The sequence below is a fragment of the Cryptomeria japonica genome, chromosome 10 (genome assembly GCF_030272615.1).
Source record: "Cryptomeria japonica chromosome 10, Sugi_1.0, whole genome shotgun sequence".
NCBI lineage: Eukaryota > Viridiplantae > Streptophyta > Pinopsida > Cupressales > Cupressaceae > Cryptomeria > Cryptomeria japonica.
In genome coordinates, this window is record NC_081414.1 from 442,005,427 (window position 1) to 442,029,632 (window position 24,206).

The 24,206-nt window shown below is 37.2% G+C and overlaps 1 protein-coding gene across 2 annotated transcripts; it reads right to left on the bottom strand.

Moving 5' to 3' along the window:
* Window positions 1-279: 279 nt before the first annotated feature.
* LOC131067549 (pentatricopeptide repeat-containing protein At2g27610-like) lies at window positions 280-3,822 on the bottom strand. 2 transcript variants are annotated; one of them, XM_058002617.2, is made up of 4 exons: window positions 1,051-3,822; window positions 734-798; window positions 575-612; window positions 280-487 (listed from the first exon to the last, which is right to left on the bottom strand). In XM_058002617.2, exon 1 carries the CDS (start codon window positions 3,428-3,430, stop codon window positions 1,430-1,432), a length of 2,001 nt encoding a protein of 666 aa, XP_057858600.2. In that variant the 5' UTR covers window positions 3,431-3,822; the 3' UTR covers window positions 280-487; window positions 575-612; window positions 734-798; window positions 1,051-1,429. The 2 variants fall into 2 exon arrangements, with proteins under 2 accessions (XP_057858600.2, XP_057858599.2); XM_058002616.2 differs by having other exon boundaries at window positions 280-612.
* Between the last annotated feature and the right edge of the window lie 20,384 nt (window positions 3,823-24,206).

Here is a 24,206-nt window from a genome sequence, read left to right on the forward strand (position 1 = left end):
CCTCATTATGTGAGTTTTCCAAGTGTTATGAATATCTCCTAATTACAACACAAACACAATTGTAATTTTTTTTACTTCTTCAGATATAAATCATAATAGTTTATTTTTTACTGAAATCAAACAAATAGAAATCAAATTAAATTTAAAATATTTGTGAATTCACAAATCTATTAATTATGCCACTAAGCAAAGAGATGCGAACCAACAATAGATAAATTAAATCATAAACGAGACAAAATCTACATTTACTCATATAAATTGCATACCTAGAGCTCAATATTGACTCTACTCAATCTCTGGAGAAATTATAAATTAATCAAAAGGTTATTCATAATGGACAAAATGAATCAGATGCGTGGAAATCAGATGACTGTAATCCACCTCCTGCAACTAGTTCAATAGCGTGCGTTGCTTAGCAGCATTATTTTTTCTCTTTGGATGTGAAGTTTAAGGCTTCACCTTGCATAAACTTTGGAAAGTGACTTTTCTGTCCATCATTTTTTTATGACATAGTATATTTAAGAACAATTTGTAATTAATATAAATGCCAATTTCATCTAAAAAAAGTACATACCTAATCTGGAATCTGTAATTTAATATCAAATGGTCAACCTGACATAGGCAAAAGATTATACAATTAGAACAATAAAAATTAATAGGGATTGATTATGAGTCCTTCATTCTCATTTCCTGCAGGTCAAACACCTTTCCATTTACTTCAAGTATTCCTCACCTTTTGCTTTTTCCGTATTCTCCACCTCCTCTTCCAGCTTTTCATTTCATAAATATGCAGATTTCCTGAAAAGAATACAATGAAACATCCATGTTATCATGAAACAGATTTTTGACAAATACCCCAAGTGTATCCAAGAATACAATAAAACATACATGTTATCACAAGTAGTAATTTGAAATGCAATCAATGCACAAAATAGCCAATCATTCAAAACAGTATGGTCTAAATTGCTAAATAAACAAAAACAGAATAACAGAACTTTCTAGAAACTTGAAATTAAATTTTAGTCCTTCATTTATTTTTCAGCAATAAACCTTGTCCCTTCACTATCACTGCATGTCTGACACGCTCTGCATTATTATAGTGCAAGCCCGCTTTTCAGATTGCTTCATTTAGCATCACCAATAATCTCAGCAAGAACATTGTCCCTGTTTAAAATAATGGAAACAGTTTGCGTCTCCAACAACAATCTCTTGCAACAATTCTGGAGATAAATTTTGTTGCAGTGTGGCAATCAGCACATATTCGAAGGTTCTTAACAACTCTAATAGTTGTTCTAGAGAGTGTGTTAAACAAATCAAATGCAATTGCCAACTTTTCACTATGGTAGCAAAGAAATAATTATTTTTCCTCCTCTTCCACATCATTAAGTGAATATATTGAATCTGAAGAATACCCCGATGCCTTCATCTCTTAAGCCAATTTCTCCAACTTTGAATAAATCTCCTGTGCTTGTGGGTGTGAACCATCTCCTACACAAAAAAAATGTACCATTTTATTGCCTTCGATCCAACTACATCCAGGAATCTTTTTAATTCGTCTCTCATCCATCAATCTCCTTACCATTTGAGCCTCACCCCACCTGCCCACTTCTGCATAGATGTTTGAGAGAAGAACATAAGTCGCAGCACTTTTAGGATCCAAATCTAAAAGCAAATTTGCTGTAAATACTCCTAAGCCTATATTCATATTTGATCTACAGGCACCAAGAAAACACTTCCACACAACCACCACAGGTTTAACTGGCATTTTAATGATAAAGTTTAAAGTGTCCTCAAGGTAGCCAGCACGGGCAAGAAGGTCAACCATGCACACATAATGGTCAACTGTAGGTGTAATGCAATAAGGGTTAATCATGTGATTGAAGTATGTACAGCCCTCATCCACTAAACCTGCATGGCTACACGCAAATAGAACACAAGCAAAGCTTCCAATGTCAGGATATGTTCCAGAGTGTTTCATTAATTCTAAGATTTCGAGAGCATCTTTGGAAAATCCATTCTGTGCATATCCTGCAATCATGGCATTCCATGACATGACATCTTTCTGGGGAATTCTGTCAAACAGCTCACGTGCCTTGTCTATGCTTCCACATTTTGCATACATGTCTACAAGGGCAGTTGCAACTACAACATCTGACAAAAAACCCCCTTCCATTATGCTTTGATGGATGTCCATACCCTGTTCCAAAGCCCCCATTTTTGCACAAGCTGGAAGGATGCTGGCAAAGGTTGTGGAATTTGGCTTTACACCTGCTAATCGCAATTGCTTGAAAGTTTCTACAGCCCTGTCAACAAATCCAATTTGTGTGTACCCTGCAATCATGGCATTCCATGACATGACATCTCTTTGAGGCATTTTGTCAAACAGTTGATGTGCCTTGTCTATGATTCCGCATTTTGCATACATGTCTACTAAGGCAGTTGCAACTACAACATCAGACAAAAAACCCCCTTCCGTTATACTTTGATGGATGTCCATACCCTGTTCCAAAGCTCCCATTTTGGCACAGGCTGGAAGAATGCTGGAAAAGGTTGTGCAATTTGGCTTTACACCTGCCAATTGCATTTGCTTGAAAGTTTCCAAAGCCTTTTCAACAAACCCATTTTGTGCATATCCTGCAATCATTGCGGTCCACGAGACGACACCTTTTTCAGGCATTTTGTCAAACAGTTCACGTGCCTTGTCTATGCTTCCACATTTTGCATACATATCTGCTAGAGCATTTCCAACTATAATATCTGAAAAAAATCCACTTTCAATTATTATATGATGGATGGCTGTACCATGTTCCAAAGCTCCCATCTGAGCACAGGCAGGGAGAATACTAGCAAAGGTTGTGGAGTCTGGCTTTACACACGCCAGTTGCATTTGCTTAAAAGTTTCCAAGGCCTTTTCAACAAACAAATTTTGTGCATATCCTGCAATCATGGCATTCCATGAGACCACATTTCTTTGAGGCATTTTGTCAAACAGTTCACGTGCCTTGTGCATGCTTCCACATTTTGCATACATGTCTACCAGAGCAGTTGCAACTACAACATCTGACGACATTCCTCTATCCTTTATGCTTTTATGGATGCACATACCCTGTTCCAGAGCACCCATCTTAGCACAGGCTGGGAGTACGCTAGCAAATGTGAACTGATCGGGTTGTAAACCTGTTCGTTGCATTTGATGGAACAGTGTGACTGCCTCCCGAGGATATCCATGTCTTCGGTATGCCGCAATGATCGTATTCCATGAGATGCTGTCTCGTTCTCTCGTGTGGTCTAACACTTTATGAGCATCAACCAGTCTCTCGCATTTGACATAAAAGTTAATAAGCTTATTCTGAAAAGTTGTGCGTGTAGCAAATGCAAATCGCCTGTGAGTAATGGAAGAGTGGACATTTGTTCCCTTGTAAAAGCGCATTCTTGGGAATGCAGGTCTGCAATAATTGAAAATGTGTAGAGACGAAACACCCCAGGGGATTGTGTGGCAAGCAGAATGTGCAGCGCCTCCTTCAACTGAACTTCTCTACATAATGCTATGAGATTGAGATGAGCGGTAGCGGTAGATGGCAATGGCATTTTATGATCGTAATTGGAGAGTGGAAAACGTGCATTGCACCATAATTGCATTGCCACTGGGAGCATTTTCACATTCTCTAACCCATTTAGCTAATTGTATATCTAAACTGTTTCTCTCAAAGCAAGAGGAGAAAAATGTTTGTTCAAGCCTGTTGGAGCTCATTTTAACTGAAGTCTGATCATCCCTGTTGATGGAGATTAAATTTCACGGTAAACGTTACTTTCAAATGCATTTTGAAATAGTAGTAAAAATGATGGTGCCCTTCAAATTCTAAGGTAAATCATAGTTTTTCTATATGGAATAAAATATGAAATATTTATAAGTAAAATATATTTAAAGATATCGTATTTGTTTAATATTTTTTTTATTAAAGATCGAGAGTAAACAAAATACAACCAGTTGTAAACAGGGGAGGCTATGCCTCAACCACCAAAACCACCGAGGATCTGGATTACATTACTTAAATTATTATATTATTATATTATAATATTATAATTAGTTTATATATATTTAATAATATATAGAATAAGCTGAGAGATATTTTTCTTACATTTTAATTTAATTAATTGATAAAGAAATAGGCACTTCTCTTGACTTATTATATATATATATATATATATTATTAAATATATATAAGTGATAATTCTATTTTAATCCCAACCATTATTTAATCCTAACCCTTACCCTAACCTTAGTTTTCTTATAACCTTAATTTTACATTAAAACTTTAATTGCACCCTAACTCTATTGATGTCTCTAATATTATAATATTGTAATTAATAGTAAATTATCATTAATTTAAGATTATATTATTATATTTTAATATATTTTTCTTATTATACTTTAATATTTTTATATTTCTATTAAACTCTTAATCAAAGCAAAAAAATCTATTAAAACTACATCATTATTCTTATATTATATTATTATATTTTAATTATTTTATATTTGTTCTTATCTTTCAGAAAAGTAGATTTTATGTAAACCCTCATCATTATATATATATATATATATATATATATATATATATATATATATATATATATATATATATATATATATATATATATATATATATATATATATATATATTGAAGTAGTAATCTTGTAATACAAATAATATAAAATAAAAAAAAATTTATACATTTAAGTGTCACACACACGTCAAATTAAATGTTTCTAATTTTATTGACGGGGTTTTTGCATCCATATGTTGATGTAATATGCCTTTGGCGTAATTAACCTCATCAAAATGAATAGTAAGTATAATAGAAAAAAAAATCATTAGTGGCAAATATTTGTTTGTTTTAATTGAGATAACTATATAATTGATGATAAATGATTATAATAATCTCAAATCATATATTAGAAAATTTAATGTAATAATTTTAGTTAGTAGTAGATTGAAAATATTTGTTTAAATTTTCATGTGAAGCTTTCAATAAGATCTTTTACTCTTGAATTTGATTATGTTTCTTGGCAAATTGTTTGTTAGCTTTGAATGCTTCCTCCTGCAAAAAGACTAAGTGGTGATCTAGAAAGAAAAGTGTCAAAATAAAACTCTTAAAATGAAGTTCTCAAATGATCTTTAAAAATGTTAAAAATTGTCTTGCACCTAGCTTTCTAGATGTGATTAATAATAGCGCATCTTATGGATTTTGAAATAGCAAATATTTAGACCAATACCAAGGCAACTTTCCATGATAAAGTAATTACAGAGGCAACATAGACTCCAATAATCTAATGATGTTGCATGCAAGCACATTCCTATAACAAGTGTTTAACATAAGATTTTTGCAATGGAGATATTGGAATGATTGTGTTTAAAGAAAACCAAGACAATTGTCAATGGGGATTTTATGGTGGAGTGTCACTTGAAATATAGCTACAACTATTGACTTGCTAAATACATTTTTTAAGTTTAGACCAAAGCTTATTATAAAACTTACAGTGATATTTAACATTGAGTCGAGGGACAATGGAAAACTTAGGAAGCAAGAATAAGAAGGTTTGTTTGAGAGGGAAAAGTGAGAAGTGCCTAAATGAAATTCATGTCGATCTATAAAGAAATTTCAAGATGAGGTTGCAAAGAGTTTGATTAGAAGATGGGATGTAACAATGGTAATCACCTATTTATCTTTGGGAGAAAGACTAAAGGCAATCTTGAGACAATTTGAGGAACACTATTGAAAGGATTTGAAGTCCTAAATATCTTTCAACAAATAAATACCTATTTTAAACATTTTACATGATTAAGAAGAAAAGACTATAACTAAGTGTTTGTTGTCAAATTGAAGATATATATTCCATCAAATCTTGAGTTTAAATTATAACTTATAAAAAAACCCTACACCGTCATTTAACATTGATTCAAGAGATAAGGGAATCTTGAGGAAGAAGTAAATGTTTCATACGGAAAAAGAAAAATGCCTAGATGAAAGATGATAAAAATTTATTAAAGAAATTGCAAGGTGGGGGCATGGAGAGATTGATGAGATCAAGGGAATGAAAAAGGGTAATTTGTTGGCATTGTGTTGTCATTGATGTCAAACGGTATAGCATAAAGTAGGACAACCAGTATGGGAGAATAGTTGATATGTTGTTAGTACTATCAACCAGTAGTGTGGACAGTGAAGCCACTAGGTAAGCATGTTGGAGTAACCACTTTACATATCAGTATTGGGAAGAAGGAACCGGTTTGTGAGTATGCATGTTGATGCTAAACAAGCATGATAGAGAAGTGACCGGTGAGTGATGAGAATTGGAAAGCGTGTGACCGGTAGATCTCACTGCAATATGATCTAATGAAGGGTTAGCAGTGCAACCGGAATGCTAGTACGAGGTCAACTAGCAAGACTCCTACCGAGAAAGAGAAAGTGTTGACAAAGTGTGTGTTGCTTCAGTGAGAAAAGGTGACATATGAAAAAGGTACCAGGACATATGTAAAGTTGGAGATGTATCCTCTCTTCAGTGAAGTCACATCATTACCGGCAGGTGACATAGATCTTCCTCCATCGATGTTTAGCAGTTGAAGTGCAGTTGTCTATTCCTCCCCCCGGTAAGTGGTAATACCTTGCTTATCCCATAGTTTACTTGGCATACATCATGACTCTTTGGGATAAGACAGTCTGAGTATGCAAAGGTAGGTGATTGGATGCATAGACCGGATGACTAATGTAGAAGATAAGGAAGCCTCCTGAGGTTGAGATTAGAGATGTGCACTGGATCAACATGTGAAGACATGATATGCTACCGGGACAGAGAAGGAAGAGTTAAGATGGTGAGTTTTCCTCCTTGGCAAACCGGTTGAAAAGAGAACCAGTCAAATAAAGATAAGGCTCTGCAGTTGCACACATGGAGTTACTGGTATGCAGATGGAAAGTGGTATTGCCACAGATGCATAACAGTTGGACATGGATGGCATGAAGATATCATGCACATTACTGGTATGAAGGCATAAACTTGTCAATCGGTAAACAAGGTGGATACTGGCATACAACCAGGTGAACAGAGAGACAAAAGTGAAGTGCTCTCCGTCTGATGAAGATGCACATGATGAGTCATCCTAGATTGTTGGTGAGGACCGACATGGTTGATGATTGGGCTGACAAGATCCACCAACACAAGGAAGGAGAAGGCAATAAGGTTAACCAGTAAGGGAAGACATACCGGCAGGGTTAGAGAACCGGTAGGCAAAGAGGGACCGATGGTATGATGCACACACCACTTGTGTGTAATTTGTCGGTGACCAAGTCATATTGACTTGGTGAGCTAAGGGGGATGTCGACAAAGGTGCCACGTGGAGTCAAGGTGGCGGACATGCATGTAGAGGTAGATGGAGTGTGCATCGACGCAGTTGTTACAGAGTCGGTCGACATTAATTGCAGACCTCGTAAATCATGGGAGGTGTTGCAAAGGTGTGTGGCTCGAGGAAGATTGAACAGAGGTGATCGATGGGATGCATCGATTGATGAAGAGTATCCAGGTGCAGAATGAGGTTGGTGAAGCAATCTGCTGAACCATTTATGGTGATTGATCATATGCCTTGCCGACGGATTGTTCGTGTTTACTAAGTTTAGCAAACATTCCTTGGAAGGAAGAGGATATGGCAGGTGATGCCTGATTGCTTGCAAGTTGTTCATCCTCATGTAGAATGAGATCTGACTGGATCTGATTGACCTCGTGTTCAGTGGAAGAAACCCTTGTGTGCCAAGAGTTTGAAGTTGTGCTTTGGCGGGTAAGTTCAGTAATAAGAATGAAGGCAGAAGACCATATTCGATGATGCTAATTTGTGAAGGAGAGAAATCCTAAGATGAGAAAATATAAGATGAGATTGAGAAGAGTCAAGGAACTCATCAACTAAAGAAAAGAGCTAGCAGGGAAGGTTAAAACAGTGAGAGGGTTTAATAGTGGCTTAACCGATAAAGATTAGACAAACCAGCAAACTGCAAAGTGAGCTGCAGAGGTGGGAATCGACAGTGTTCAAGCCAATAGGAAGGTAGTGGAGAGTGAAACAGCTGCATGTGTGTATGGGAGAGAAGATCCTGCAGGTAGTGAGCAAAGAAAGGATAAACCGGTGAGCAGAGTAACTGGCAGCAAGTGTATGTTTTGACTGTTCATTCAATAGGCAGAAGCAGAACCGGTGTATGAGCAGCAGCAGCAAGTGAAGGTGAGCAGAGAGATTGAGAAGGGGATAGAAGGAAGAGTAGAATTCAACCGGTGAGGCAGAGGAGGTGATAAATCAACAGGATAAAGTGTATGCAGTGATTACAAGATTCACTTGTAATCAGACTATTACTTTTGTAATTGATTATGTACATGATAGATCACTGAGTTGGATCTCGGTGTAGGGGTTGGTGCTCCTTGGGTTGGTTCCCAAAAATCAGGGGTTGGTGCCCTATAGCAGGAGTGGTACTCCTTGGGTAGGTTTCCTAAATGTTGTAACCAAGGTTTTCATTGTGATACTGGATTGGAGCAGTAGACTCCAGCAGCACTTCTCACCAAGGTTTTTCCCATCTTGGGTTTTCCTCGTATATACCGGTGTCATGTGGTGTGTCTTTTGTGTGATTGCATTATCTCACCGATAGGTTTTTCTTATGTTTGCTTTTCTAACCAGTATTCTCTCTTAGGATCAAAAGGAGAAAGAAGTTTGGGAACCATTGATTCACCCCCCTCTCAGTGGTACATTGTGTTCAACAATTGGTATCAAAGCCTAGGTTCTCGGTTGATAAGCTTTCTCCAGCTTGGGTAGATTTTGGTATTTGAACACAATGGTTTGTTTAGTGTCACCCCCTACTCCAGTGTTTGATGGTTCAAACTTTTCTGTTTGGAGTCGTAGGATGGAAGTCTACCTGTCCTCCCTTGGGTTTGATATATGGATGTCAGTAGTAAATGGATTCCCTAGTAAAGTCAGTCCTCCCACTAGTCCTAAAGAAGAAAGGAGAAACAAATGTAATGATGAAGTTATGGAGGCCATACTCAGTGGGCTATCTAGTGATGTATCCTCACAGGTGGATAGATATAGATCATCAAAAAGCCTATGGGATAGATTGAAGAAACTTTGTGGTAATGAACCTTGCACTACATAACCGGTTTGTGGAAACAAGAAAAGAAATGAAGCACTTGTGTCTGCAGATGATGAAGGCAAATCTGTTAGTAGCAATAGAAATGATGAAGAGGAAACTCACCTCTTTATGGCTCAAGAATCAGAATATGAGAGACACACATCAAAGAGTAATCATGCAGATCACTCCTATCGACAAGATGTGTTTGGGAGTGATGATGAAGATGAAGCCGAAGTTGATCTTGAATGTGAACCGATAAGTGCACTAGAAGAGCTGCAAAATATTAGAAATGAATTTTAAAAGTACAAAGATTCAGTTCATGAAGAATGCAACCGATTGAGAACATGCCTTGAAGAATCAAATAATAATATATGCATATTGACATCTCAACTAGAAGAGGTAAAAGGATTAACTGGTGAATTGAAATCAGTCTTTGATGCTAAGGAGAGGTGTGAGAAACTCCAGCTTGAAGTGGAGACAAAGGACAAAGAATGTCAAGACCTAAAAGGATTAATGGAGAACATCAAGAAATACCTTGAGAAGTGTCAAAATGAGCTCAAGGTATGGATCTAGTATGATGGCAACACTGAGGCCTTGGACAAAATGTTGAGTAAACAAAAACACACCAAGGATACCAGAGGATTACGATATGCTACCAGTGAATGCTCCACAAGTGAGGATGTCTCTCACAAGGACATTCAGTTTGTCTCGTCTAATGGAGATAACAAGGGTCAAACCTTCACAGTCTGAAGTGCATGGATAAATAAGGTTGACCTAGCTACAACCGGTGAGGACTTAAGGCTAAAAATGAAGACCAGTGTAGCAAGAAGAAATAATGCAGATCCTAAAGGAAAATGAAAGCTGAGAGAAGATAAGTTCACCGGAAACAAGAATGCAAGAAGGTAGCCTAAGAGACTCCCCACCGGTGGAAGACAAAGAGATGCAACACCCCAGAGAAGTAGAAGTGGAGAAGCCAAACCGGTCAGAGCACCTCATGTTTGGTAGAATGAATTTGTAAGTAATAAGTCTCCATTCTCCGATTACTGTTTTGCTTGTAAAGGATATGGCCATAGGGCAGAGGAATGCAAAATGATGTCTAGGAATAGAAAAAGTGTTTTTCCTAGGAATAGCAATTCATTTTGTAAAAGATGTAATGCATTTGGGCATAGAACATTAGAATATAGAAACATGCATAAGCCCACTCTCGGTTATGCTAACTAGAGTCCATTTGATTCCTAAAGAAATATAAATTATATATGTTGTAACTGCAATGGATCTGGCCATAGAAGTAATGAGTGCAGGAAGAAGATGATTCATGCACATGGGAGCTGGCATAACAACTATTCCCAAAGGATTAATGCTCCTTCAAGATCAAGATATCAATTGAAATCGGTAGCGGACTACAATGGCATGACCTTGAGAAGAAGATCAAATCGGTCTGATAGAATATCTTCCAATCATCCAATTGGCATGAATGCAGTATGCTTCTATGGCAATATATCCAGTCACACTGTAGAACCTAGTAAAGCAAAGACCTATCAGCAGAAGAAGATGAGGCATGATCCAAAGGCTACAAATGAGAAGAGGAAGGAGTCCAAGCAGGTATGGAGGAAGAGGGAAGAGAACATGACCATGGACCGGCACTATGCACTCAATGCACAAGTGAAACCTCCTAAAGTCTAAAGGAGATGCGGATCCTTAGGGATAGCTATATGTTGTTCAGATCATTCACCCCAAAATTTTGAGAAGGACAAAGGAAAGGAAGGGCAATCACCAACATGATGAAGAAGCTGAGATGAAATAATGTGAGCAATTGATATCTTGGCAACACATTCACACGGATGAGATGGATCACTGCTGCAAGTGTCAAAGTGGGATGTGACACCAGAAGGAGAACTAGTGGACAAAGTATACTGGCAGAGATATTGGATTGGTATAGTAAACCGGCATATGCAGTATGTTGTCGGCAGGGACAATTACTAGTATTGAAGAATATGCGATTCAATGTGTTCCGATTGTGTTGCAGTGGCTTCGGTGGCCTGGATAGATGAATTTATGTCTTTGATGATATCGAAAGTTAACCTAAACGACAGTATGTTGGACCAGTTGTCGATCCCATGTGCATGAGACATCATGATTTAAATCAGTGTGAGAGGTGACATGGAGTCAATGTGACTTGGCATTGTGGTCAGGTATGATTATGTCACAAAGATGGGATGGATGTCATGAAAGTGAAAGACCATCAGCTCCTATAGATGCTCACTTCCACCGGTACAAAGTGCAGTTTGGGGTATCGGTTTAGGACTTGACAGAAAATGAAGATCAGAGGGCTGAGATTTAGGGGGAGTTCACAGTCATATTTTATGATTGGTATCTGATACACTTGACACAGGAGGAGATCGAGTGTCATTGTTGTTGCACCATGGACCAATAAATAGGGAGATGTGAACAAAGATGTGAGTTTCCTGCACAGGGGGAGAATATGTCAAACAAATTGGTGTTTGTTCTTTGGTTCAAGTGCTACTAGTTGAGAGGTTGCAGAGCATAGTGGTAAAAAGGGAACAAGCAACCAATACAAAAGGGGAAGAGAGAGCTTGCAGTATACTGGCTATCAAGACCCTTTGCCATTGTTGTCAAAGGGGGAGAAAGGATCTGTAGTATACACATGTGTTGACATCAATGCCAAAGGGGAAGATTGTTGGCATTGTGTTGTCATTAATTATACCCTATATAGCATAAAGCAGGACAACTGGTATGGGAGAATAGTCGATATGCTGCTAGTGCTATCAACCGGTAGTGTGGATAGTGAAGCCACTAGGTAAGCATGTTGGTGTAACCGCTTTACATATCAGTATTGGGAAGAAGGAACTAGTTTGTGAGTATGCATGTTGATGTTGAACAATCATGATAGAGAAGTGACACGTGAGTGATGAGAACCAGAAAGCATGTGACCAGTAGAGCTCACTGCAGTATGATCTAATGAAGGGTTAGCAGTACAACCAAAATGCTAGTATGAGGTCAACTAGTAGGACTCCTACCGAGAAAGAGAAAGTGTTGACATAGTGTGTGCTGCTTCAGTGAGCAAAGCTGACATGTGGAAAAGGTATCAGGACATATGTCAAGTTGGAGATGTATCCTCTCTTCAGTGAAGTCATATCATTACCGACAGGTGAAATAGATCTTCCTCCATCGATGTTTAGTAGTTGAAGTGCAGTTGTCTATTCCTCCCCCCGGTAAGTGGTAATACCTTTCTTATCCCATAGTTTACTTGGCATACATCATGACTCTTCGGGATAAGATAGTTTGAGTAAGAAAAGGCAGGTGATTGGATGCATAGACCAGATGACTAATGTAGAAGATGAGGAAGCCTCTTGAGTTGAGATTAGAGATGTGCACCGGATCAGCATGCGAAGACATGATGTGCTACCAGGGCAGAGAAGGAAGAGTTAAGATGGCGAGATTGCCTCCTTGGAAAACCGGTTGAAAAGAGAACTAGTCAAATAAAGATAAGGCTTTGTAGTAGCACACATGGAGTTATCGGTATGCAGATGGAAAGTGGTATTGCCACAGATGTGTTGAAATGTGGTGATTGATCAGCAAATTACTGTACACTCAGCACGTATCCTCGCGGGGGTCTGGGGCCGGGCTGGGCCTCGGGCAGGGGTTCGGGGGCAGGAGCCCCCGAGAAAAAATTTTTTTGGGTATTTTTTTGATGAAAACCGACATTGTAATAAAACCCTAAAAAAGCCGACTTTGTTTTTTCCCTAAAAATGCATGTTATAAGCGGCTGGGATGCTTAAAGCATTGTAATGTTGATGTACTATTTTTGCTGGATAATAAGAAAGATTGGACGACTGTGTATGGTGGACATAACCCATTCTGGGTGAACCACATTAAATCTCTGTGTTATCTATGTCCTATTTTATTTCTTTATCTTTTGTATTTAAATCTGCATATAATTGTTAGTTCAAATTTGCTTCGGATCTGCTTGAAACCCTAACAATTGGTATCAGAGCGAGGTTTTCTGTAAATTGGCAGGACTTTCAGATTTGAGTGGGAGCAATGGAGGATTCCAAATTCAAGGTCGAAAAGTTTAACGGCCAGAATTATCAGTTATGGAAAATGCAGATGGAGGATTACCTGTATCAAAAGGATTTGTGGCGGCCATTGGAAGGAAAGGCAAAGAAACCGACCACAATGTCAGATGAAGAGTGGGACATTTTAGATAGAAAGGCACTGGGATCCATTTGATTGTGCCTTGCACCGTCTATAGCATTCAATATAACAGAAGCAAAAATGACTGTAGATTTGATGGCGACATTAGCTAAGTTGTATGAGAAACCCTCAGCTTCGAATAAGGTATTTCTTATGAAGCGTCTGTTTAATTTGAAAATGAGTGAGGGAGCGGCTTCGAATAAGGTATTTCTTATGAAGTGTCTGTTTAATTTGAAAATGAGTGAGGGAGGATCTGTAGCGGAGCACTTAAATGAATTTAATACAATTACTAGTCAATTGTCTTCGGTAAAAATTACTTTTGCAGAAGAGGTTAGGGCTCTCTTGATTTTATGTTCTTTGCCAGAAAGCTGGAATAGTTTGGTTATGGCTGTAAGTAACTCTGTCTCTAGTAAAAATACTTTGGTATTTGATGATATTGTTGGTGTTATCCTAAGTGAGGAAATGCGAAGGAAAAGCACAGGTGAGACTCCAACATCATCGGGTAGTGTTTTGAATGTGGAGAACAGAGGAAGATCAAAGGAAAGAGGAAAAGGCCCTAGGAATGAGAAGTCACGAGGGAAGTCAAAGAAAGGATGCTCTCAATCTAGAGGAAAGAAAGATTGCTGGTACTGCGGAAAGCCTGGTCATCTAAAGAAAGACTGTTGGTCTCGGAAAAACAAAGAAGGAGACAAAAATGAAAATGACAGTAAGGAAGCTAATATTGCAAGTAATACTTTACAAGATTCTTTAATCTTATGTTTGGATAATGTTAATGATTCTTGGGTAATAGATTCTGGGGCTTCATTTCATGCTACACCCCATAGAAAATATTTTCTAGATTATGTTCAAGGTGATTTTGGACAGGTATATTTGGGTGATGATGAGCCCTGTCAAATTGTTGGAAAATGAAAGATAAAGATCAAGTTGTAGAATGGAAATGACTGGTTTCTGCAGGAGGTAAGACATGTTCCTAATTTAAGAAGAAATTTAATTTTTGCTGGGCAACTAGGTAGTGAAGGTTGCATAGTTACCTTCTCAGATAGTATGTGGAAGGTCACTAAAGGATCATTAGTAGTAGCTAAAGGTGCGAAGGTAGGCACATTATATCTGTGTACTAGTAACACTTACTCTACCTTAGCTGCTACAGATAAAGTTACTGCAGGAACAACAACAATAAATGTTGCAAGAACAGATTCGATAATGTGGCACCATAGGCTTGGGCACATGAGTGAGAAAGGGATGAAAACCCTTCACTCCAAAAATCTATTGCCAGGACTAAAGAAGATTGATTTAGAGTTCTATGAAAACTGTGTTTATGGTAAACAAAAGAGAGTCAGATTTCTCAAGGTTGGGAAAGAGAAGAAGAGTGAGAAGTTAGAGCTTGTACATTCAAATGTATGGGGACCGGCTCAGGTATCATCTCTTGGTGGCTCTTGTTATTATGTTATTTTTATTGATGACTCAACCAGAAAAACATGGGTATATTTCCTAAAACAAAAATCAGATGTTTTTGAATCTTTTAAGAAATGGAAAGCTTTGGTTGAGAATGAGATAGGAAAAAAGTTGAAGTGTCTCAGATCAGATAATGGAGGTGAGTATTGCAGCAAAGCATTTGAAGATTATTGCTCCTTAAATGGGATTCGAAAGCAGAAGACGGTTCCAGGAACTCCACAAGAAAATGGTGTGTCAGAGAGAATGAATAGGACTATCATGGAACGTGCGAGGAGCATGAGATTGCATGTTGGATTGCCCTTACATTTTTGGGCAGATGATGTACATACTACTGTCTATTTGATAAATAGAGGACCTTCAACCCCTTTGGATGGTGATATTCCAGAGGAGGCATGGACTGGTAAAAAGGTAAATTATTCTTTTCTAAAAACTTTTGGTTGCGAAGCTTTTGTCCATGTTGATAAAGAAAATAGAACCAAGCTTGATGCTAAATCTCAGAAATGTACTTTCATTGGATATGGGATAGATGAATATGGCTATCGGTTATGGGATTTTGAAAATAAGAAAATAATTAGAAGTAGAGATGTTATATTCAATGAGAAGGTCATGTATAAAGAACAGATGTAGGAAAAGAAGCATGAACAAGACAAACAAGAATATGTGGTGTTGGATGAGATTCCTAAAAATAAAATGCCACAGGTACCTGATGCTCAGCAACAACAGATTGTCCCACAAACTCCTGCAAGTGTTAGATGTTCTACGAGGACAAGTAGACCCCCTAAAAGATTTTCTCCTTCTTTGTATTCTATTTTATTAACGAATTCTGGTGAACTAGAAGAATATGAAGAAGCAATGCAGGTAGATGCCAAACAATAGTGGGAGCTAGGCATGAAAGAGGAGATGGACTCCTTGATGAAAAATAAGACTTGGGACTTAGTCCCTTTACCTGCAGAAAAAAGAGCCTTGCCTAACAAATGGGTTTATCGGCTAAAGGAGGAGGAAGGAGGTCAGAAAAGATATAAGGCCAGACTTGTGGTAAAAGGTTTTGCACAGAAAAAAGGTATAGATTATGATGAAATATTTTCTCCAGTTGTAAAAATGACTTCAATTAGGATTGTACTTAGTCTTGTGGCTGCAGATGATTTACATCTTGAACAATTAGATGTCAAAATAGATTTTCTCCATGGATATTTGGAGGAGGAAATTTACATGTTGCAACCACAGGGATATGAGGTCAAAGGTAAGGAGAACTTGGTGTGCAGGTTGAAGAAAAGTCTATATGGCCTAAAGCAAGCACCCCGACAATGGTATTTAAAATTTGATAGTTTCATGGCTGAACACGGTTATCATAGATGTCATTCTGATCATTGTGTATATTTTAAGAGATTTGATAATGGCAGTTATATTATCCTGTTGCTTTATGTTGATGACATGCTTGTTGCTGGGTCTAACATGCAACATATAAATGATCTTAAGCAAAAATTAGCCAGGTCATTTTCTATGAAGGATTTGGGTGCAGCTAAGCAAATTCTCTGTATGAGGATTACATGGGATAGAAAAAATAGAACCTTGAATTTGTCCCAAAGTGAGTATATAAAGAAGGTGTTGAAAAGATTTAACATGCAGGATGCAAAAGCAGTTAGTACACCTTTGGCTAGTCATTTCAAATTGACTAAGGAGATGTGCCCAAAGGCACAGGAAGAGGTTAATAAAATGTCTAACATCCCGTATTCATTAGCTATTGGCAGTCTGATGTATGCAATGGTATGCACAAGGCCAGATATTGCACATGCAGTGTGAGTTGTGAGCAGGTTTATGAGTAATCCGGGTATGGAACATTGGAATGCTGTGAAATGGATTATTCGGTATTTGAAAGGAACTACTACAAAGGCATTATGTTTCAAAGGATCTAATACTGCTCTGAGTGGATTTGTTGACTCTGATTTGGCGGGTGATATTGATTCACGGAGGAGTACTATAGGGTATGTTTTTACTATAGGGGGAACTGCAGTTAGTTGGATTTCTAGGCTGCAAAAGGTTGTTGCACTTTCAACCACTGAAGCTGAGTATGTTGCTGCTACAGAAGCTAGCAAGGAGATGATTTGGTTGCAATGTTTTCTGGAGGAATTGGGTTAGACACAAGAGGATAGCCCATTGTATACTGATAGCCAGAGTGCCATTCATCTTTTGAAAAACCCTGCTTTTCATTCAAGGACAAAGCACATTCAACTTAGGTACCACTTCATCTGGACTATTTTGGAGGAGGGTCAGTTACGGCTTGAGAAGATTCACACAAGGGAGAATCCTGTCGATATGTTCATGAAGGAAGTTCCATAGGAGAAGCTGATTTCTTCATCAGTTTCTGTTGGTCTTCTTGATTGATAATTGTGGAGTTTATACCAGTCGAGTCCTAGTGTTTTATCTAGCGGATGTTGCATGTACAGTGGTGTCATGTAGTATCAGTCTCCAAGTGGGAGATTGTTCGGTGTGGAGCCTAATTAGTCTCCAAGTGGGAGATTGTTGAAATGTGGTGACTGATCAACAAAGTACTGTACACTCAACACGTATCCTCACCGGGTTCTGGGGTCGGGCTAGGTCCTGGGCAGGGGTTCGGGGGCGGGAGCCCCCAAGAATTTTTTTTTTTTTGGTATTTTTTTGATGAAAACCGATATTGTAATAAAACCCTAAAAAGGTCGACTTTGTTTTTGCCCTAAAAATGCATGTTATAAGCAGATGAGATGCTTAAGGCATTGTAATGTTGATGTACTATTTTTGCTGGATAATAAGAAAGATTGGACGACTGTGTATCGTGGACATAACCCATTATGGGTGAACCATGTTAAATCTCTATGTTATCTGTGTCCTTTTTTATTTCTTTATCTTTTGTATTTAAATCTGCATATAATTGTTAGTTCATATTTGCTTCGGATCTGCTTGAAACCCTAACAAGATGCATAACAGTTGGAGATGGATGGCATGAAGATATCATGCATATTATCGGTATGAAGGCAAAAACTTGTCAATCGATAAACAAGGTGGATGCCAATATACAACTAGGTTAAAAGAGAGATAAAAGTGAAGTGCTCTCAGTCTGATGAAGATGCACATGATGAGACACCCTAGATTGTCACTGAGGACCAGCATGGTTGATGATCGGGCTAACAAGATCCACTGGCACAAGGAAGGAGAAGGCAAGAAGGTTAATTGGTAAGAGAAGACATACCAGCAGGGTTAGAGAACCGATAGGCAAAGAGGGACTGGTGGTATGATGCACACACCAGTTGTGTGTAATTTGTCGGTGACCAAGTCAAACCGACTTGGTGAGCTAAGGGGGATGTCGACAAAGGTGTCACATGGAGTCAAGGTGGAAGACATGCATGCATCGATAGATGGAGTGTGCACCAACGAGGTTGCTACAGAGTCAGCCGACATTAATTGCAGACCCTGTAAATCATGGGAGGTGTTGCAGAGGTGTACGGCTCAAGGAAGTTTGAACATCCATTTATGGTTATTGATCATGTGCCTTGCTGACAGATTGTCCGTGTTTGCTAAGTTTAGCAAACGTGCCTTGAAAGGAAGTGGATATGGAAGGTGATGCCTAATTGCTTGCAGGTTGTTCATCCTCATGAAGAAAGAGATTTGCTTGGATATGCTCATGTTTAGTGGAAGAAACCCTTGTGCGCCAAGAGTTTGAAGTTGTGTTTTGGCAGGTAAGCTCAGTAATAAGAATGAAGGCAGAAGACTGTATTCGATGATTCTAATTTGTAAAGAAGAGTGATCCTGAGCTGAGAAAAGAGAAGATAAGATTGAGAAGAGTCAAGGAACTCAACATCTGAAGAAAAGAGCTAGTAGGGAAGGTTAAACCGATGAGAGGGTTTAATAGTGGCTTAACCGACAAAGATCAGACAAACCAATAAACTGCAAAGTGAGTTGTAGAAGTGGGAACCGACAGTGTTCAAGCCAATAGGAAGGTAATAGAGAGTGAAATAGTTTCATGTGTGTATGTGAGAGAAGATCCTGTAGGTAGTGAGGGGAGGAAGGATAAACTGGTGAGCAGAGTAACCAACAACAAGTGTATGTTCTGACTATTCATCCAATAGGCAGAAGCAGAACCGGTGTATGAGTAACACCAAGTGAAGGTGAGAAGAGAGATTGAGAAGGGGATAGAAGGAAGAGTAGAAGTCAACCGGTGAGGTAGAGGAGGTGAGAAACCGACAGGGTAAAGTGTACATGCAGTGGTTACAAGATTCACTTGTAATCAGATTATTACTTTTGTAATTAATTATGTACATGATAGATCACTGAGTTGGAGCTCGGTGCAGGGGTTGGTGCTCCTTGGGTTGGTGCCCTAAAGAAGGAGTGGTACTCCTTGGGTAGGTGCACTAAATGTTGTAATGGAGGTTTTCATTGTGAGGCTGGATTGGAGCAGTAGACTCCAACAACACTTCTCACCAAGGTTTTACCCATCTTGGGTTTTCCTCATATATACCGGTGTCATGTGGTGTGTATTTTGTGTGATTGCATTGTGAAGTCTTGCATTATCTCACCGGTAGGTTTACTTATGTTTGCTTTGCTAACTAGTATTCTCTCTTAGGATCAAAAGGAGAAAGAAGTATGGGAACCACTGATTCACCCCCTCTCAGTGGTACATTGTGTTCAACATAATCACTTGTTCATCTTTATGAGAATTATCAATATGATCCAAGAACACCAATGAAAGATAGTGAAGTTGTAAAATATTTGAGAAAATTGTAGACTAGAAATAAAAAAACATGCATAAACCCTCTAAAGCATAATTTTCATTTCAATCTCATAACACACATTTCCAATCTAATAGCTTCATTATTTATTCATGAACCTTAATCCCTAAAAGCATAGATATTGATAAACCAAGATACATTATAGGGCCAACAAGGATTACTACACTATATTTATTATAAGAGTGATGGTCACAACCTCCCACATCCTACACCATTAATCACATTAGACTTACAACACTAAATGCACATCAATAGATCCATTCACATTATTTCCATGAATGAATCAATATCCAAGGTACAACAAATATATCCATGTGTTCCCTTACAAAAGTCATAACCATATCCCATACATTAGCTATCATTACATATATGTCATAGGCGCATAGCTCTCATCTGCATATACAATTAACTTATGAAATCCATAACACATATCTTATATGAATCATGTGCATCCATCTGCTACAATATCCATCCATAAGCTGAAGAGATAAGAATCCACATCCACACACAAGAGTATCCAACAAGAACATCCCAATGGAAGAAGGCATCAAACCACCCGACCATGTAAAACCATAAAGGATCCCCCCTCATGCTAGGAGATGACATGGGGTTCCAACTCACACTCAAGACCTAGGCTGACACCTAACAACCAAGGGACTCAACAAGACATCCACAAAAGACAACAACCATCACAATGAATCAAATCACATCACAAGGCCAATTGTAAATCAATTAACTCCCAGAGGCATAATAAAAAATCCAGGCACAAGGATAATGGACACATGTAGGGAAGTGTGTCATCATATGCTAGCCTCATGTGGAATCTACCTCAACCTTGGAGCCAAACAAGGGAGAACGGTATAGCACTTCAATGGTCTTCCCAATACTAGATCCCAAAACCACCTCCCTCGGCTTCATTGGGGCACAAAATCATAATCCTCAATTTCATTATCTTGATTATGTGAATTCCAATTTACCCCAATCCACCAATTCAATTATTATTATTGTTATCACTTGAAATTACAATAGAAAACTCTTCTTGTCCTTCCAATCGGTCTAGACCCTCTACTAGTAGTCTATTGCTCATGACCCTGGTCCTACACATGCAAGAGACCACTCTCCCTAATCATGGACCAATACCTTAGGGTGAACATAAACCAAAATAACATCACAAAATCATCATGAAGGCTCTCCAAAGATAATAACATAGTCACAACATCACTGAACAAACTAAATATTAATCATACACCCATAAGCAAGCAAGAGCCTTCACCAAAATAATACAAAAATGAAACAAGGAAAAATACATGAGGTCAAAGGCTAATTCAAAAGGAATATCAATCCTCAATAGTGAGGCATAATCATCCCACTAGAGTTCTCATAACCATTCCTCAACAACAAGGCATTCTTCCTCTTGCTGGAGATATATAACACATAAGCATAATCCTCAACATCAAGGAATGAACCATCACATTGGAGCATGAATCAAAAATAAAATGAATGATACTGAACCATAAATATCTCAGAGAAAACTCCAGGGAATCACAAAATGTCTTTGGAGTCAAAACATATTAGAAAAACCAACTTTGGAGAGTTAAAACTTCCAAAAGACACAAGCTTAGCAGTTTGGCACTATTTTTCATACAATAGCATTTTCGTTGCATACTATGGCGCCTGTGTTCATTGTTTTAGCGCTTTTGTAACAAGATGTGAAAAACTCAGAAACAAAACCTAGAATGACTCAACTTGCCCAGATTGGAACACCAACTACACAAAGCTATAAAATCAACCCAGAAAGTCCGAAAAAATCAAAACAAATTTTTACTAAGGCCAAACTCTAACAATTTGATAACAATCTAGGGCATCACATTGCTTGCACTTAGACATAGACTCAACCCTTATTTATTTAACTTAACCAAAAGGACAAATAAGAAGATCTTGATACAAGGTATGCAATAGCAAATAAACCTCAAACAAACAATTCATTACCACAATGCATTCACATGAAACTTCAAATCAACACAGAAACAAACATAAATGCCCTTTTCCAGAAATGCACACACGGATTCATAAAAACATATATATCAATTTTTCCCTTAAATATTCTTCCCAATTACTTATAATAGAATAATGATTCATTCCCAAATCTCCCCAAACAATCTTTTAGCAGACACGAAGAAAACAACTCTTTTCAAAAATCAAATGCAAGAATGGAAAAGATCTCTAACCTAGAAGTAGAGTGATGGTAATGCAATCGTAGAAGAGAAAAAAATACAAACCAGCAAGCTTTCCAAAATCCAATCCAACCAAGCATTTTGAAAATCCAAAAGTTGCAGAAAGATATCCAAAAGCTCACACCCACAAATGCTCAAAAAACCAATAAATAAGATCTCATTCAAAAACTATAGAAGAATCCCAGCCAATCAAAATTTTCCATTAAACTATATTCTATACCAACCCCCCTTTCAAATATCGAGGTAAGAATGTAAAATAATATTATTTAGTTGCCCCCAAATCTCAACCAATAAAATAATAGGGTAGATATAAACATAATATTTAGTTACTCAATTAGTAACAAGAGAATGTAGTAATATAATAACCAATAACAATAATAATAAATCAAATGCAATATACATAAATGCTCCAATTGAATATAAAACAATAAATAAAATAAATAAATAAATAAATAATAATATCCTCACAATCACAACTCCCAAGAGGCCAAATCATAACAAGGGGTAGGTACGTAAATCATAAAAAATAAATAACCAATAAATAAAACAATGAAAATAAATAAATAATCAAAACAATAAATAATTAGATAAATAATAAATAACCCAAAAATAAATAAATAGATAAATAAGTAGATAAATAAATAAACCATAAACAAATAAGCAAAATGGATAATAAATAAGTAATTGTACGGACAAGCATAAATACTCATCCAATAATTAAACAATAAATAAATAAATAAATAATAATCCAATAAATCAAAAGCTCAATTAATAAATATTCAATTAAACATTAGAGTATGAAATAATAATAGTAATATAAAATCATCAATTAAATATAAATTAATGAAATAAAAACAAATAATTAAATGTACGAATAGATAAAAATACTCCAACCAATGTGATTTAAACTCAAAACTATAAATATTTCCTACATACATATAAAATATAATAAATAAATAATCTTTCATGCATAATGATAAATGCTGAATATTATGATCCACAAAATAATATTAATAAATAATAACCCTCAATAATTAAATTGCACAATCATATCTAAATATTAATGTCATCCATTAGTTTAATTTAATATTTAATAAACTATATGAATCAATTAATTATTAATTAATAAATAATCACAACTTCCGAAAGGCAACCCATCATAGGGTTGAACAACATACCATACGACAACTACAAGATGACTCAAGCCAAGACACTAAACTAAAAAGGATATAAACTTAAGCTTAGATAATGAGAGGGAAACACATGCCATCTCCAACAACTTGCCATTGGGATAAAGACACGCTTAGACCTATGACACCAGGTGGAGTCGATGTCTAGTACTTGCAATCCTGCATCCACCACAAAACACAATACAACATATATAGATCATAAATGATCAGGTAAGTGATAGAGAATCACAACGTCATACCATGCTCACAATGAGTGGTATGACATCATCTCTAATCGAGAAGACACTAGAAGACAATCACAAACATCGTAGCATCAACTTAGTCATCATAATCATAGAGTAGGGTTAGCGTAATCATAATGTCATAAAAATCCGTTAAGCAATATGATCCATCATAAATAATCAACACATATAAATCATCATCATATCCAATACAATCATGAAATAGGGTTAGTACATAGCATGATACCATCAAATCATCATAAAGTAGACTAAGCTAGATCAATATAATCCTTTGATGTACAAAAAGAAAAGATGAATCAGGGAGGGGCACTATAGGGCATTGGGCCCCCTCTATAGACATGGGATTGAGCTAGGGGTTTGGGTTTAATCTGATGAATAATGATGAACAACAGATACCCCAACTGGTATTGAGAGGGGGGGTGAATCAGTACAGATAAAAACTTTCTCAACAACTTATCTAGTTAAAGCAATACCAAATAATTGACACCATTACTGAACTTAACCATGGCAATACCGGTTAAACATAGTAAGACATCAGATACCATAAAGTGATAAGTTTGATCACTTCAAATATGATCAATACTTGATATCTACTTCACCCACAAACATATGCATGTGGTATACTAGAAACACCATAGCCTATTAACTCTGCATGCATAATCTTTCAACCAAGTAATACATAATCATCACATGAAAAATGCATAACACATAACACACAGATTTTTCACATGGAAACCCAAATGGGAAAAACCACGGTGGTGATGAATACCCATAAGCTTATTTTTGAACTCTTTTGAAGCTCGCCTTGTTAGGAGCCTAGTTTGGTTAAAGACTTTACAATAAGTTTCTGCTAGGAACTGATCCTGTTAGAGATCACCCGGTTAAGGGATGGCTATATACCCTTTTAAAGGTTGAAACCCTGTTAAAGGTTACCTCGCTAGAGGATTTAAAGAACTCAAT